This window comes from Cryptomeria japonica, chromosome 9, assembly GCF_030272615.1.
Source record: "Cryptomeria japonica chromosome 9, Sugi_1.0, whole genome shotgun sequence".
Classification (NCBI taxonomy): Eukaryota; Viridiplantae; Streptophyta; class Pinopsida; order Cupressales; family Cupressaceae; genus Cryptomeria; species Cryptomeria japonica.
Genome location: NC_081413.1, coordinates 420,821,854 through 420,839,485, shown reverse-complemented (window position 1 = coordinate 420,839,485; position 17,632 = coordinate 420,821,854). Strand labels below are relative to the sequence as shown.

General features: G+C 37.6%; 1 protein-coding gene across 2 annotated transcripts in view; it reads right to left on the bottom strand.

Moving 5' to 3' along the window:
* Positions 1-978: 978 nt before the first annotated feature.
* The window catches only part of LOC131073419 (putative metallophosphoesterase At3g03305), a 63,255-nt gene continuing 46,601 nt past the window's right edge, over positions 979-17,632 (bottom strand). For both annotated transcript variants that reach the window (XM_058009863.2, XM_058009865.2), the window contains exons 2-4: positions 4,305-4,546; positions 2,008-3,729; positions 979-1,845 (exon numbers count right to left, since the gene is read on the bottom strand). In XM_058009863.2, coding sequence (XP_057865846.2) covers positions 1,720-1,845; positions 2,008-3,729; positions 4,305-4,546 — 2,090 coding nt within the window. In that variant the 3' untranslated portion in view covers positions 979-1,719. The remainder of the gene's footprint in view (positions 1,846-2,007; positions 3,730-4,304; positions 4,547-17,632) is intronic.

Sequence of the window (17,632 nt, the reverse complement as noted above, 5' to 3'; positions counted from 1 at the left end):
TTTTTCTTGCTTAAAATTGAAACGAAAAAGCAAGAAAAAGAATCTTATGATGAGATAAATAACGTAAGATTAAATTGATTTCACCTGAATAAATTTCTGCCTTGTCTTCTTAAATAATTTCTATTGCAGGGGCATCCAGTCACCATCCGCCAACATATCCTTTTGTGGAAAGTTAAGCCAAAAATGAACTAAGATATTGAAACTGATAACAGGCATTGTCTCCTTGCATGATAATAAGAACAAGGAATGGAAAGCCTGGGCTCTGATACCACAGTCAGGCCAGGATTTACAAAATCAAATGGAAATGGCAAAAAAACTCTTATTTGGGTTACGTTGAGAATATATTTAAAAACAGAGTGAAGACAGTTAAAACTATCTAAACAGAAAGAACTACGTCACCAGAAAACCGTTTTTAACACAAAACTGTCAGAAAAGAAAATAAAATATTTTAAAAAATACAACACAATTTAGTCCCGGTGATCAATATTGTAACAGTGAAGAAATTGAATCATAGATCGAAACTCTTTTCACAATCAACAGCATGGATTTAAAAGAAACACTATTCCAAATCCTTGGCTTGGCAATAGCTTTGGAGTGGTCATTTTGGTGTTGGACCAAAGACCAATACATTCAACAAGGCAGGGTCACGTTGAAAGTAAACAGATTTAGAAGCTGATAATTGTAAATTTTTTACTACCTTCATTCAATAATTTACACCTTTACCAAAAGAAATGTAGATCTAACTGTTAAAAGATCATCTACAGCATCATATAAATATTTCAGTTGTTACCCATTACAAAATACACCTGAAAGGAAAAGGAACGGATTGGATTTTTTGCTGGTAGTGGTAACCAGTCAAACATTTGGCGTTTCTACTGCTTCAAGAGAGCATATCTCAATAATATTCACTAATTATTGCATAATAAATATCTCAACAAAACTGGGCGTTTGTAATTCATGCGGTGTGAAGCACGAGTATATTGAGAATTGACACAACTTTATAAGATTTACAGCTGTGTACATATTTTCAACAGAAAATATCTTTGTGCAAATGTGAACTACTGAGCATTCAGATAATTCCGAAATAAGCAAAATACATGGTCCGTTTTAGTTCTTGTTTACTTATGATGATGGAGTGCATAAATGTTGTACAAAGCAATATGTGCTTCTGCTATTTAGTATCAACTTAGGAGTCATTTCTAGAACTTCTAGTTGAACTGCTAATCAATATATATTTCTGTGCAAGGCATAATAGAACATAAATAACTATATAATTCCTATAGGGAATGATCCAACATCTTTGCAACTACATCCATGAATATTGGTGGTACTATTTCTATATGAATCTATGATCAATATAATGGATCATTACTTGTGTAACATGGATTCAAAGTAAATCGTAAATGTACTTCATGTCAGAAACAAGTTAACAACCTGTGCTGTCTTTATTGCTCCTGAAAAGCTTGAGGCAAGATATTGGCTGTATGTGATTGCTCATAACTCCTGTTGGTGAATAAGGTGCCACTATGTTAAAATAATTGCACTTTGGAGCTGGTCATAATATTGCCCCAGATGTGATACTTGAAACTGCCACAATGATAACGATGGTGTATATTTTTCTGTCAGTTAAATTTGATAGAAAGATTAAGGGTGTTTTTCTTCATAGATAAGACCATGAAGCTGAGCCTTCCACCCATCGCTTTGCACTGTTCACCCACTTCAAATGTAATTCAAATCTTTGGTCTTCCAAACTGCTAAAGTCAGCAGCAGGGGCACTGGCCAGACAAATCCAGGAGAAGAAAGGATAGCCTTTGCTCCATATGCACGAATCAGTGTATAGCTTTGCTGTAGAGACAAATAATGTAATCACGGATATAAATGAACAATCTGAGATGGTGACAAGATTTCTTTATCCAGACATTACAAAAAACTTGACTGTGTTCTAGCATCTGCCTAAACAACCAACATGAAAAATAGAAGAGATAAACCTGAAATGTGAAGCTTTACCATGCAGTGATGAAATAAAATTACAAGGCAAACTCCCAGGAGAGCCTTCCTGATCCAGCGGCCACAATGCATACAAGAGGCAGCACAACCCTTTGCATAATGATTATGGGAACATCGATCAGTGTTTATACTATCCATCTTTGCAGGTACAGGATTTGATTTGTTTATCTGCAACTTTGGTATTACATCAGCATCGAAATTCTTTGCATCATTTATCCTTCTCACTGGACTCTCCAATTCCTTCTTTTCTGATTTTAATAAATAATGCATTTGACAAGCTACCCTCTCAGCAGCAAAAGCTGAGACAACCCAAAGAAGAGGAAATACTACAAAATAAAGGTGAGGCAAAATAATCACCATCACATCTGGCACACCAATGCCAGATTGACTAAATGGTAATTCTGGAATGCTAACTGTCCAACCCTTATGGGTCATATAGCCAGTTTTGTAGTCCTCTGTCAGAACTTGTCCATAAAACCAAGGGAAGAAGATCAAGTATACTAAATGAAGAAGCTGACCCCACCAAATAAGGTTTATTTTAGATGCTTCAATCAGAATCCATAAGGGGATTTTAAATAAAACGTTACTCAAACTTTTCCAGTTCAAGGTAGCTGATGTCCATCTGTTAAACTGATTCCCATTTCCTGTATATAAAAGTAATAATTTTGGAAGTAAAAGAGAAGCTAGGAGAGAAACAATCATTAACCAGAGAAGCAGTTTATATAGCAAATCCCACTGACACCCTAGAACCAGAAATTCTTTCCATGTCCATTTTAATGGAGCTGCTTTAAAATTTACAGAGAATGGTCTTATCTGGCTGTATGTGTGCTTGCCAGAGATGTCAAATACCTCAACTTGTAACCAATATCGGTTGGGAGATGAATCTATAAACCTTTTCCAGTCCCAGTTTGCACTGTATAACTTCCCTCTATTTGTTATGTCTGAATGTTTTTCCATTTCCATTTTTGTTTCCATAATCACATCCAATTTGCCTGATATGGAGTCATAGATTTTGGCTTGGACAGAAGTGATTGGAGTAGCTGAAAATACCAAAGCTCGTATTGATTCATGAGAGGGTATGTAATTTGTTCTGCACTGTTGCATATGCAAGGAAGATATCCTTTGCATCATTCGAGAATCCAAAGGAAATGTTGGAACTATGATAGTTGGCATAGCTGTTGATGCATTATCAAGAATCCCTTCATAGTCAAAGTCAACAAATGATGCATGCCCCTTGTCAATGGCAATGATTCGCATTATCCTGCTTTTCCTCCAATCCCCCATTTCCCACTCCCAAAATTCCTCCAAGCTATTCAAGCCACACAGTTGCTTTTCATCAGTGCTAGTTGTCATATCATGTGCATTAATCTGGAAATACTTATTAAATGTTTTAGAGGGACGGGGTAAACGAGAATGATGCCTCTGTAAATTTCTACCAAACTTTGTATGCAAATGCCCACATAGATAGGCTGATATGGCATGCTTGGAGAAAAGATCTTCTAGACGCTTCCCTGTCTCTGTACCTTCCGAAAATGATAATGGGAAATGACCAAAGACAATTTTGGTCACTGGATCCGACTGCTGTGTGTCCCATTGACTTAATTCTGTGGCAAGTTCTGAATACAATTTATCTGTCGGATGCCCAAACAGGTTTGTTGGTCCACGCAAACCAACAGACAGAGCACTGTCGAAACCAATGAAAAGGTGTTTCCATCCATTGTTCTACAGGCATTTAACAGAAAGCTACCTTATCATCATAATGTTATATCATGGAACTATGTATCATACTTTTACAGAACATAACTGAATGACAAGCTGGAAATAAAAATAATCATTTCATAGTTGCATCTTATTTAGACAAATTTACGTGTCATTATGTTTCAAATTCCAATTATATGTTGCAGTTAAACATCTAAGTTGAATATCATATATCTGACACAATCTTATATTTCAGCCTAAATAAGGCGGCAAATACATACATGCAAAATCAAATGTTCGGATGGTATTTCCTTTTCAAGTCCTCAAATGTCTAATTAAAAATCTGAAGAACTTTACAATAATAATACAGCAAAAAGGTGAGTCTGACATTAATGTGATATGCAACAGTTAGTCTGCAGCCACACGTTAAAATTTGAAACAGAAATGCATAAATTCTCAGCTTTTGCTTGAGAAAACGTACTGAGAGTGCTTGATTTGTTTCAACACTTCAATTTCAAGCACCACAATCAAACAATGATTCCAACCTCACTGAACATAAAAATTGTAAATGATCACTGTCAAGGGTTTCAACCACTCACCTGAAGTGTGACACTGTGAACATTTCCTGTGCGATTTACAGATGCACTTAAGCTGTACTGGGAGAAGAAATCAAAATGGCTATTACGCAATGGTACTCCAAACGTATCATGGTTTCCACGTAGATCATAAAATATTTCCTCCCTTAGTCCACTCTTTGCAATAGTATCCTTCATAGCCTCATGATACTCTATCCATTCATCCTTATCTTGTTTCATTTTTAACAGATCTTTGCTTTTCCCATCTGTAATTCAGACATAGCAATCAAAGGATGAGAACAGGATTTCCACTGAGGTATTGCCAAGTTTCCATACAAGTGCACTTCAACTTTGGGGCAAGCAGAAAGAGGATATCTAAAATACCTTTCTTAGATAAAAGATAATTGTATAAATATTTATAAAATATTATAATAACTAAGAAGAAAACCAAACACTATGAGGGTTGACCAAATTAACAGGTGCTAGACTTATGGTGATAAGTAGTTACCAACAAGAACATTAATAATTAAACTCTTAGATATCATGATATAATATAGTAGATGTAGGTAGTAAACACAATGTTGTTTTGGATAAAAGCTTCTTCATTACTTTGAACAAAGAGAAAGCAATGTATGTCCTTAACTGGGGCATGGTGATGAACATGCTGTCTCTTGCTGTGTAGATGCCCAAAATGACCCATGTTTCTCACAGCATGTCCATGCTGCATCCAAGACCCTCCAATAGCCGAATTTCCTGTTCTAAAGAATGATGAGGATAAAAAGGTTACCAGCCAGCAATATTTGACATATGAGGAACACCCAAGGCATCGGTGACAAAGCAATTGGCAATTTGCTAACAATCATGCTAAATGGTGGCTTGTCTTTCCATTCTGAAACTTCCTCTATGGCTTCACCTCTACTTTGGAAACTGACGTAACTTTGTTGACACTGAAGGGCACAAACGATGGGAGTTATGTTCTTCCAGCTCTGTTCCTTGAATCCAGTTGGCAATTAGATGGCTTCTTCCATTTTTCTATTCAGAACTCATTTAACCTCTCGAGGAATGCATTTATTTTAGTGCCTTAAAATTGAATACTAGAAGAGGTTCAATTTATGTGGAAAATTTCCATATTTAGAATCAGTCAAAGTAGCCGGATACACCCACAGTCCCATGCCACTCTCAAGGCGCGCGTACTGCCATACCAGATATCAGATATCATACCCACGTGTGCCCAAAAAATACTAATTTTCCAACCATCTCAGATATTGTGTGATTTGATTTTTAAAAAGTCTGGTGTGAACCTTCCTAAATCTAATTAAAAAATTTATAAATTCCATTTGTGCAAAAGAAAAGCAATCTTTTTTTCTATTGCGATCCATTTTTCTTCAAATGCAACTGTATTTTTGGCATTTTAACTTTTACAGATTTAAAAATAATAATTGTTTAGAATTTTATATTTATATTAGGTTGTTTAAACATTAGAGATTTTTTTAAATCACAATTTATTCTTCGAATATAAATAAGATTATCAATATATATTTTAATTGTTTATTTTTTACTAAATTATTAATATTTAAATTTTTATATTATTTTAATTTATATTTACTTATTTTATTATACTTTTTAATTTTTAATTACGATTTAAAGACTTAAATATGAAAGTGAATTTTTTTTTTTTAAAACAGATTATTGTTGTTTATTTAATTCTGTATATTTAATTTTTTTATTTTTAATACATTTCGATATTTTTCTTTTTTAATTTATATTTAAATTTATTTTTTTTATTTTTTTTGCTCGGTAATAGTTATGCTTTTATTGCTGAAAATAACGTAAGTACATAAGTGCAAAGATCAAAAACCTCCATACCACCAGATCAAAAATGCCTTTACGGCTTCTACCTAAATCAATCCCAAAACCAACACAAGACATCTACAAATACCTTCATGACCATCCACCTAAAAACATTTCCAAAAAAACCCCAACCAACACATAACTACATAACTAACCATAATCGTAACCACTGTCATATCCATAAACATCCAAAAAAATGAATTGCGGATAACACCTCAGAGTTCAGATGAAGGAAAGCTTTCAAAAACTAAACTAACCACACCTCGATATACGGCAATCCAAAAAACGGAAATGTGCAGTAGAATCAACCCCTGCACTACGAGCTCGCCACACCACCCGAACCAGAGCCAACCTTATTCTTCCTCGGACGGAGTACACGCCTTCCTGCTCCCGCCTCCTCTGCCTTCGCTTGTTCGATCACCATCTCTAGCTCTTTAATCTGGATCAACAATTTCAGAGCTTCCTAGCCCCGTCGTGCCTCCAAACTGCGGTGGTATTTGCATTGCCCTCGTGCCCATCTCAGAAACGGTTTAATTACCCGCTTAATGCCTTCGCCTTCTTGCTTAATTCCCTCCCCAATGTCAAACCCCACTCCCGGGACTTCCCTTCAAGCAGTGAGTCCAATTCACCCAGGTAAGCTGCGGGAACTAAGGCTTCCATCACATGCTTCACCGTCGTTGTATTTTCTCCACTCTACAAACCCCACGCCATCACTAACAAATACATCCTAGTTTTGTAACGGTGCTTTGTTCCTTCAAAAGCACTACCCGCAATCAAATAAATGCATGGTACCACGTATTCATCCCAAAATTTTAAAAAGCTCTTCACCCTACGAGCAGTTAGCTCTCCATGGAACGGGCAGAGTTGTTTCTGAGTCTTGAGGGTGAAATTGGCTTCCATCTCAGACCCCTGCACTCCAAAACTCCTCTGCCACCTCCCTACAAATTCACCACTGTTCATCACCTCTCTGCAACTACACCACTACACTCTGCAACTTCACCTCTGCACTCGAAAATAACTTCAAGCCCTCTACTGCCATCTCCTGCTTTTTATGCGCATTAAATGGCATGAGGCAAGTAGTTAAATCTCCCCTAAGCTTGGTTCACACTCCCTCTTTAAGACTTTGTGTGGCATTAAAATAGCACCGCCTTCCAAGCCGTCCATCACCTGCATTCGTACTCCTCACCATCTCAGGGTTCTAAATACTGCCTTCACCTGACATCATCCCTTTGTCCGTTAATCTTCAAATTTCAGTTGACTCGTGTCTTCAATTCTCACTTCACCTATTTCATTAAAACCCAATGCCCGTTTAGATAAAACATCCGCTTCCATATTGCCCATCCTTTTAATATGACTCACTCTAAAATTCTCAAAATAATTTAAGTCTTCCATAATGTTATGAATGTGGTTTTGCAGATGCCACGCCTCAATCGATCCCTTCATGATTGCCTATATGATCACCAGCGAATCACCTTCGAGATGTAACTTCCTCACACCCATTTGCCTACAAAAACTTACTGCCATCAACGCTGCATTTACTTCCGCTACATTATTAGTCTCGGATTCAAGTTTTTTCACTCCTAGAAACAATACCTTACCACACCAATCCCTAACAATAAAACCTGCCACTGACGGTCCTGGATTACCCTTTGAGGCATCGTCAAAATTTACCTTCACCCAACCTTCCGAAGGTTTTTCCCACAACACTTTAGGATGCACCGAAGAACTGGATTGAAGCCAGCCATGCCCATTAATGGGCCTAAATCTCATGCCCGGCCATCTAGCGTGAATCGATCTATCATCCAAAGTGAACGGAACCTTCGGGTTAAAAAACTGTGATGTTGCCGCCCCAACTGTCTCCTCCAAAGAATGATTAATTATGTATTTCAGTCGTTCAATTGACTCCTTATCCAAAAAGATTCACCTATTTCTTTCCTTCCAAATCTCCCACATAATAATCGAGGGGCTTTCTTTCCAAATACATGAAAAGGTTGATTTTTTTAATCTCGATGGCCAACTAATCAATTCCTACTTCAATGTCGGTTGTCTTGGAGCCTGCCAATCTAAACCCATCCTCACCATTTCCCAACAATCTTGAGCTACTTTGCTGTTCAGGAGTAAGTGGTCTATTGACTCCTCCTCCTCTTCACACATAACACACCTTGAAGGTTCACAGAACCCCAACCTCTTATGGCGTTCACCTATTAGAATTCTATATATGAAAGCAAACCACACAAAGGTGCCTGCTTTTGGTAACACTTCTTTACTCCAAAACAAATCAATTGGCCAGTTTTCTATCCTTTCCCCCAACTCCAAAAATTTGTATCCTAATTTCACATAATACTTGCCATCTACAACCCCACACCAGGCCACTTTATCCATTCTATTAGTGGGTTGACACTGCCTGTCTCTGAAAATGTCTTGCATCTAATCTTTTTAATGATTTAAAAAGTTAACATCATTAATTGATTTCCAGGACCAATGATAACCAAAAGCGTCCTGCTGAAAGCAAAGGTAATCACAAACTCTCACCCCAATGCTGAGTGAACCAAAGCCTCAAATCCTGGTATTCCACATTATCCCTAAAAATCGGGTAGCCATTCCATGAATCATCCCAAAACTTTGCATTCTTTCCATTACCAATCTGCCATGTGATGTGATCCACAACAACTTTCCGACATGAAATAATAAAATTCCAAATTGCAGAGCCACGAGGGGGATTCCTAGTGGTCAAGATTCTATTATCCTCCATAGAATCCAAATACTTGGCTTTCAAAATTCTCACCCAAAGTTGAGAAGGTTGGGCATATATATTCCAAACCAATTTTGCTCCTAACACTTCATTCATAAGATTCCAATCACGCAAACCAGCTCCCCCTTTGTCCTTCGTAACACAAATGCTATTCCATGAAAATAAAGGAATCTTGTCTTGATCTCTTGCCCCATTCCAAAAGAACTCTCTCATGCTTTGTCCAATAACTTTAATAATTTTCTTTGGGATCCTCAAACACATCATTGAATAAATGGGAATAGCTGACACAACAGATTTCAGCATAAGAATCCTACCTGCAAAAGAAAGCCATCGACTTTTCCAGCCATCCATTTTTTTGAAACAACTCTCCACAAGACTTTTCCAAACCGCACTACAGCTTGCACCTCCAAAGAGTGGAATACCCAAGTACTTCCCTAGGAGGGTTCCCAATTTCATACCTAAAATTTCACATATTTCCACCTGCTTTTGCAGGCTAGTATTAAAGAAGAACACTTCTGATTTTCTCCAGTTGATCCATTGCCCTGAAACCCTGTTGTACTTGTCTAGCACCTCTCGCATAACCCTGGCCTCCTTGAAAGATGACTCACCTAATAACAGAGTGTCATCTGCAAATTGTCAATGAGAGATATTCTCCACTCCATCTGCCACTTTAACCCCCTTCCAACGACCATCACTCTTCCGTTTTGAAATCTGCCTCCCCAAGGCTTCCGCCATGATAATAAAGAGGAATGGTGAAATAGGATCCCCTGTCTCAGACCTTTTTCAGTCGCAAAAAAACCTTGCGGGCTGCCATTAATCAAGACTGAGAAACGTGGAGTTTTAATACAGCTTTCCACCCAGTTAACCCATTCACCACAAAAACCAAAACGCCTGAGGACATCTAACAAAAAAACTCTATTGACTTCATCATAAGCTTTCTTAATGTCCAATTTAATCATCATCCTTTCAGATTTAGAAACCCGAATAGAGTGAATTACCTCATATGCCACAATGACCCCTTCAAAAATCGACCGATTTGGAGAGAACCCACTCTGCTCCCTAGAAATAACAGAGTCCAATACATTTTTGAGCCTGTTTGCCATCACCTTGGATATGATTTTGTAAATTGTATTGCACAGGGAAATAGGTCTAAAGTCACCAAAAATTTTAATCTCCTCCCTTTTTGGAATCAAGGCTATAAAGGCGTTGTTAAAGTCATTTAACACAAAACCGCCAACTCTTGATTCCACCACCACCTCCAGCAGCTCCACCGCAATCAATGACCACATACGCTGAAAGAAGAGAGTTGGAAACCTGTCAGGTCTAGGAGCTTTATCTGCCCCCAAACCAAAAAGAGTTGTTCTGACCTCTTCCATAGATACTCCTTTATCAGATAATCATTTTGGGCTCTTGAAATTACTTCAGGAATGACAGTTAAAAGTTCCTCCCTTTGAGGATCCCCCTATGGATTAACTCTAAAACTTGAGAAGAATCTAACGACTTCATTGCCAATTTCCTGTTTATCTCTTATTTCTTCCCCATTCTCCTTCTGAATTGAAGAAATTTTATTACTTACCCTTCTCGCTTTGACAAAGTTGTGGAAGAATTTAGTGTTTCTATCACCCTCTTTTAACCACATTTCTCTTGATTTTTGTCTCCAAAAGATCTTCTCACGTGCCAAAAATTTCCAAATACTCCTTGTTAAGAGCTTTTTCCTATTGAAACTCAACCTGACCCATACCATCCGCAATAACTCTTTTGTGCAGAGCCTCCAGTTCGGTTTCTAGTCTTAATTTTTCTGAGAAAATATTTTTAAACACCATCCTATTCCACTATTTAATTTTCTCTATTATAAATTGCAGCTTCTTGAAAAAAATAAAGGCTTTGTTACCACTTCTTTGAGGAGCCTCCTTCCACCAATCCTCCACAAGAGTCAAGAAACCCTCCTCCCTCAACCACATCATTTCAAATTTAAAGGGACACCTTTCAGGAACTGAGTCCTCAAGAATCCTTGCACAAATGGGGTAATGATCAAAGCCAATTATTGGGAGGATTTCAGCATGCACTATCCATTGATTTTCAGCCCAATTTACTCTTAACAAAAATCTATCTAGTTTCTCCGCTATTTATGAGAAACCCTCCTGTCGATTCGTCCGGGTAAAATCCCCGCTTTTGAATGGAATGTCCAGTAAGTTATTTGAAATAACAAAATCACTAAAATCCTTGTGCTTCTGATTGTTCCAACCTGTTCCCCCCCCTTTTCTCCTCCAAGTACAAGATTGCATTAAAATCTCCACCCAATAGAAATAATCCATCCTCGTTCTGAGATAGAACACCCGAGATTTCCTCCCACACCCTTTTAAGATCCGCAATCTTATTGGGTCCATAAACATTGATGATATAAAACTGTGCATATAATTGTTTGGACCTGACTTCCACCCATTGCCATGATCTCTCAACATGAAGAACACTACTAACCTCCACAACCTCCTCCCGCCAGAGGATACCCAACCCTCCTGAAGCTCCCACTGATTCAACGATACACCTCTGCCATGTGTTGAAGTGCCTGCCAAATTTCTCAACCTCCCCCCCACTAAGTTTCATCTCCTGTAAAAGAACCATATCCGTTCTCACTTGATCAAAACAACGCTTGATCAAACGAATCTTGTCAGAGGCATTGCAGCCTCTGACATTCCATGATAGGACCCTCATGGCTCCCAGGGAACAGGGATAGCCTCTTCCCGATCTCAGTTTTTTCTGGCCAGCTGCACTGCCCGCCATTTCAAGCTTAACTTGCACACATTTTCGACCTCTTTTCTTGTTCTCTCCTACCGTAGCCACTGTCTTTTTGAAAAGGTTTTCCCTATCGATCGTTTCTCCAGAATCCCAACCTTAGCTTTTAAACCTAGCTCATCCTCATCTTCTGAATCCCCTTCTGAGTTGCCTTCTGATTCCAAATCTTCAAAAGAGTTTTCATTATCCTTCTCATTTTCAAAAGAGCTCTCCAAGTTTCTTATTGGGGATATTGGAATGTCTTGAAAGCCAGCCTCAAAATCCTCCTTACCTTCGACTATGGTACTTCTTGGTTCAAAACTTGCATGATGCCCCATCCACTGATTCTCTGAAAAATCCTCCCCTGGCTTCTCACTCCTGCAGTCCCTACTTTGGGTTATAAGCTTTGTCGGGGAATTGTGGGCTCCCACTTCCTTTGCCATCCGACCTTCCGAGTGATTTGAACTTCCCTCCGGGCTCATCCCAACCACTCTTCTATGTGACTTCTGAATAAGGTTTTCATTCTCGTCTTTCGAAGGTGGAACCCTAAGCATCACTTGATCTCTTTCAGGCGAAAGGCAAGTGTCTTCAAACAGAGATCTATCTCTTTCCTCTTTGGAGGCTGCATTAAGCTTCATAGGAGTCTGAATCCCTTGAGTGTCATTCACAAACTAATCTCGCAAGTCATCTAAATTGTCGCTTAAAGAGTTTACCTTCTTCTGGAGATCCTCTCCATCGTCACACTTCTGCCAGAAAAACTGTGGATCAAACCTTTCATCCCTCTCTGTTTCCATCTCTTGAACACACTGACTAGCCATCGAATTCAAAAAGTTGGCATCTTCCAATAGAAACATCTTTTCCTTACTTAGAAGTTCTTCATTCAAAACCTCAAGCTCTATTCCTTTTCCTTTGCTCTGTGAAGAACATTCATTTTCTGGGTGTCCAAAGCTTTTACATAACTTGCACATTTCTATATTTTCCTCAACTTCTATCATTTGTTTCCAAATGCCTTCACCAGATCTGAGTTCTACCATTCTGGGTAGAGGATGAATTTCCTGCCAATAAATGCAAATCCTCGCATACATACTATAATCATTCCTTATGATTGCCTCGTCTGCTTTAATGAAGGTTCCCAATTTATTCCCTATCAATGCGAAAGTCTCCTCATTCCAGTATTCATGTGGTAGATTATACAACCTGATCCACATCGGGACTTCTGTAATATTCTCTTCTTTCGGATTAAAATTTGGAACCCAATCCTTAATATAAAAGCCTTTGCCTCCCATCAAAAAAGGGCCACTGTTTAAAATCCATTCCTTATCCTTTGAACTTGCACAGATGACCAAATAAAAACCATTTGGCAGCGTTTTTAATACTGTGGCATTTCCCCAGTTATCATTCACCCAGTTTCTAATCTTACTGAAGGCAGGCCAAGGCCCGCTCCACTTCATAAAGAAAGCCTTTTCTTTGAAAAAACTTACAAAACTATTCCAAGCATTGCCATCTATTAACAGAGAAACAACCATAGTGTGTTCCACATTAGGGTTTACCTTAACCTGACTTTGAGGGTTTGTTCTGATTTTCGACCTCCAGAACTTTTTCTCAATCCTGTGAAAGTCAAAAGGTCCACTCAGTCGCAGATTCGCATTGCCCCATCTATTTCTTTCGGCAACATCAATCCTTCGAGAACCTTCCCCAGGAGCTCTTCCCCCTTGAATGTTAGACTTTCCCGAAGCCTTCCATGCATTTTGAGGAATTCGCCATGATCTTTCCTGCCCTTTGTTAAACCCGAATCTTCTATTCAGAGGCCATGAATTCTGCCCACGGCCTGTCCATCGATCTTGCCGTCTGGTAAACCCTAGCTGCTTCCTACGCTCTGCCATTAGGTGGATGTTGTTTATAACATTATTGTTATTAATTTAATTATAGGTTCTAGTATGTATATTTATTTGTTTATTGTAAACTGTTAAATCAGCTTATAATTATTTAAGTAGCAATTATGTGATAAGTAGGAGATATTTTCCACAAGTCAAAATTATGATATTGCTATCAGGATTCAACTATGTAGCTTTCGAGTCAAACTTATTGACCCATGATTCGTTACACTCCTCATGAATCATGGGTCAATGAGTTTTACTCGAAAGAATTCTGATAACAATTATGTGTTTATGTTGCTTTTAAAGTAACGAAAATCTCTTCTAATAACTTAAATATTGTCTTAAATATGTGTATGTGTTTTTTATGAATGTATCTAACTATACTCATGTTAGGAGTCTTCAAAAATGGCTATATCCATATCCGATACCCTATCTATATCTATCTTTGTATCCATGTCCATGCAACTTTGAAATCTGTTGATCCTTGATATTGAAGACAAAGATGACAGAAAAGGGCCCATTGTGTGTTTATATCAACACATTCATCATTTTTCACTACGTCAGTAGCCTAATACATTCTCAACTATATGGATGGCAACAAAATTAAGAAACAGTCCCATGAACTAGACAGTCTGGAAAAAACTAGCATGTGTCTTGCTTCACTAATTGATTGATATTGTCTAAAGCATAACTGATGATTACATGGGAATAAGATATTGCAAACCCCTATTTGGGGTTTCTGGATTCCTAATTACCATTTGAATTTGGATAGTCTCTCTTAGTTCAGCATTCTTGAATAGTAAATATTTGGTGGCACACTGGATGGCGTGAGTAGCATTCTTAGCTCCTTGATTTCATGTGAACTTTTCATGAATGAGTTTTCCTTTCCTGTAAGCTTAAAGGACGAAGTCAAAGGTGGTCGTAGAGTTAACATGCATATACTGTATTCAACATAAAAGGTTATCAAATCTTAGGCTTATACTTGTATCTAACAATGCTATAAAAAGAGATTAATCCATAGAGATATGTTGCATGATCAGCCAAACCTTCCTTGAAAGCCACAATTATCAGACTATACTCAATCTCCAAAGTCCAAGTCAGGTTTGCTGATCTGAAAAAAATAGTCAAATTGACTCTTGCAGACTTGGCCAACCAGTGCAACACTCCCAATCTACTACATACACTCACTGATGGACCGGTGTTATCATCTATTGCCAATAAAGGCCAATAAAGCAAAAATAACTCAGTTTTTTCACTACTACAACTGTAATGAGGGTTTATTTTCTGTATTACACATATGCTGAAGAAGGATGATTTCATCCTCCCAAACTACGATATTTGCATGAGATTTTCATATTTCTGCTGAGGTAGAATATTGTTCATGTAGAAGTCTGTTTCTATTCATTATTTCAACAGTAAGGAGCATTTCTCAACATTCAAATGGATACCATCTTTGTCAGAAGCACCAATTTGTCACCTCTTCATCAATGCATAACTATATTTAACATTTTTCTAGAGATTTTATTTGCACCTCTTTCTTCTCCAAACATCTTGTCAAAAACTTATAAAATAGAAAACGACATTCAGAATTTCTACGAGATAATTTTAAGATTTTGACTCTGGGAAGATGCTGATGCTGTAGAAGTTGACTTTTCTTCATAAATTTGGCTCTTGTCATCGCTACAGAAGTCCATTTTTATGCATAATTTCAAAAACGTGGATTTGAGGAATAAGGAGCCCAGGCCCCACTTACATTGGATCCAGTGCTATTAAAGCAAAAACCATGCCAATAACCTTAGCCTGCCAATATTACTCTTAAGCAAGCCAACTTCACGCTAATTTCAATTCCTCGAGCATATCCCTAATGAGAACTTAACCTGGTTCCTACTATCAAACCAGCCAATCTAAGCTAACCTATTTCCTAACTCTTACTCACACATACTCAAGTCAAGGACAATGCTAACCATATTTATTTCCCTTTTAAGGTGCACCTCTTTTCCTTGGCCAGAAATGATTGAACCCCTAGGACGGCATCAGACTGATTCCGAGCCCACAGGCAACCCAGAAAATTGAAATTGTGCTAGCAGTGGTGAACTCCCACTTACTTACCACTCGATCATGTGTCACATCCCATTTTATTAGTCTAGCTTAGTAACTGAATTATTGTATTTATTGTTTAATAATGAGCAATTAGGAAAGACATTTTGGTTACACAAATTATTTTTTTAAAGATAATTAAGAATGGTTATGATGGTAATGACTTATTATGTTAATCTGACAGAATCTAGTGACACAGTGACTCTCAGATTGGAGAGTGAGTATCATTGAGGAGAAGGTTTTAGCCAATGGTGCTAATTTGTCATGATTGAATCACACACACTTGATTCATGTAGCCAAGTTGCATAAGACTAGTGTATATATGTGTTCTTTACTTGTATATAATTACATAAGAATGGAATCTGGACAAATTAGGTAATCTGAAGGGCCTGTGTCCACATTGGGCTGAGCCAAACTTAGCACAGGAGTATGCTTCCCATTGATATGTAATTGCATTTTGATATTCCACCAAAATGGGCCCCAAACTAAAATAGAAATTAGTACGGGAATGCATAATAATGTTTTTCTTTTATTTTATTATTATAACAAGGAAATAAAAAAACTAATATTACATGTTAACATTATATTTTAATATTAATGCTGTTATAATAAAGAAATGAAATTGATGTTATTATTGAATAATATTAGATTACAATATTTTATGTTAGGATTCCTTTTTATCTTAAATAAAAGGAAAGACTAAGATTATTTGAAAAAAAAATAGTTATAAAATTCAAAATAGATTTTCTCCCTCTCTTTACGTGCCTTGCGATACTTCCACAATTGCATGCATTCCTATCATGGCAGCATGTTGGCGAAGGGTGTGAAACCTGGCTTTATGCCTACCAAGTTGCTTGTTGCTTAAGAAGTTTTGGAAGTATTTTTCCAGCGTAAGGATTTACAGTTTTGGAAGGAAATGGAGACACTTTTGTGGGGTCTATTCTCTGCATATTGCTGGGAGGTCTGTGTTGTGTTGTAAACACACAAAACCCCATTGCAAATGGGGACCCCTCTTTCTTTTTAATTGTTAGCTTAGTTGTTTTTGCTTAGCTTGGTAGTGGTTTTGATCTCCTATCTGTTGAGAGAAGGTAGCAATGTCTTATCAATCCAAAAGAAAACGTTGATCAATCCATGAAATAAGTAAGAGTGCAAAGATAAGGTTCGTCCTTGGGAAAGGTATAGTCAACTTAGGAATGGGTAGGTCGAGTTAGGATATCCAAGTCCAAGATAAGGAGTGAACATGCAATCCACCATCCAGCTTAGGAAAATTCCTTGCTTAGGATTAGGAATGTGCAATTGATCCAAGGAAAACAAGAGAATCCAGAATTTTAGGCGTCGATAGGGAATGAAGGAAAATTCCAAAGATTAAGACAAGGAACAATTAACCAATTCTAGGATGAAGTTGAAAAAATTTCAAGGAAAATTTGCCAAGACCAAAAAATGCATGAATGAGGAATAGAGAGCAAAATCATGAGGAAACTTCAGTTGACAAAGCATGGAAGCCAATAAAAGAGGTAGAAGGATTGTCAAGGAATGAAAAATTCCAAAGTTGAGATATGGGATAATGGAAAAATTCCAAAGTTGAGATGAGGATTATGGAAAAATTCCAAAATTGTGATAAGGATCAATGAAGAATTTCAAAGTTGAAATAGGGAAATTATCCAAGAAATGAAAAGAGTAGAAGGGATTTATCCAAAAATTAAACAAAGGAATAAGGATTCATTTTGCATGGAATGAGATAGGGAAATCCACGTCCAAGGTGGAATTCCGCTAGCAAATCCATGATCACCTTCAATTTCTGCCCAACAATCCTTGATCATATTGAAAGTCTGCCAAGAAAAAATCCAAGAGGTGGAATTCCTTGAGCAAGAGTAAATTTTGTTGGGAAATCCATGAGCACCTGGGATTTCTGCCTAGGACTCCATGCACACCTTCAATTTCCGCTAGGAAACCCAGGTCCAAGGCTAATCTCCGCCAAGTAATCCAAGAATAAGGTTAATCTA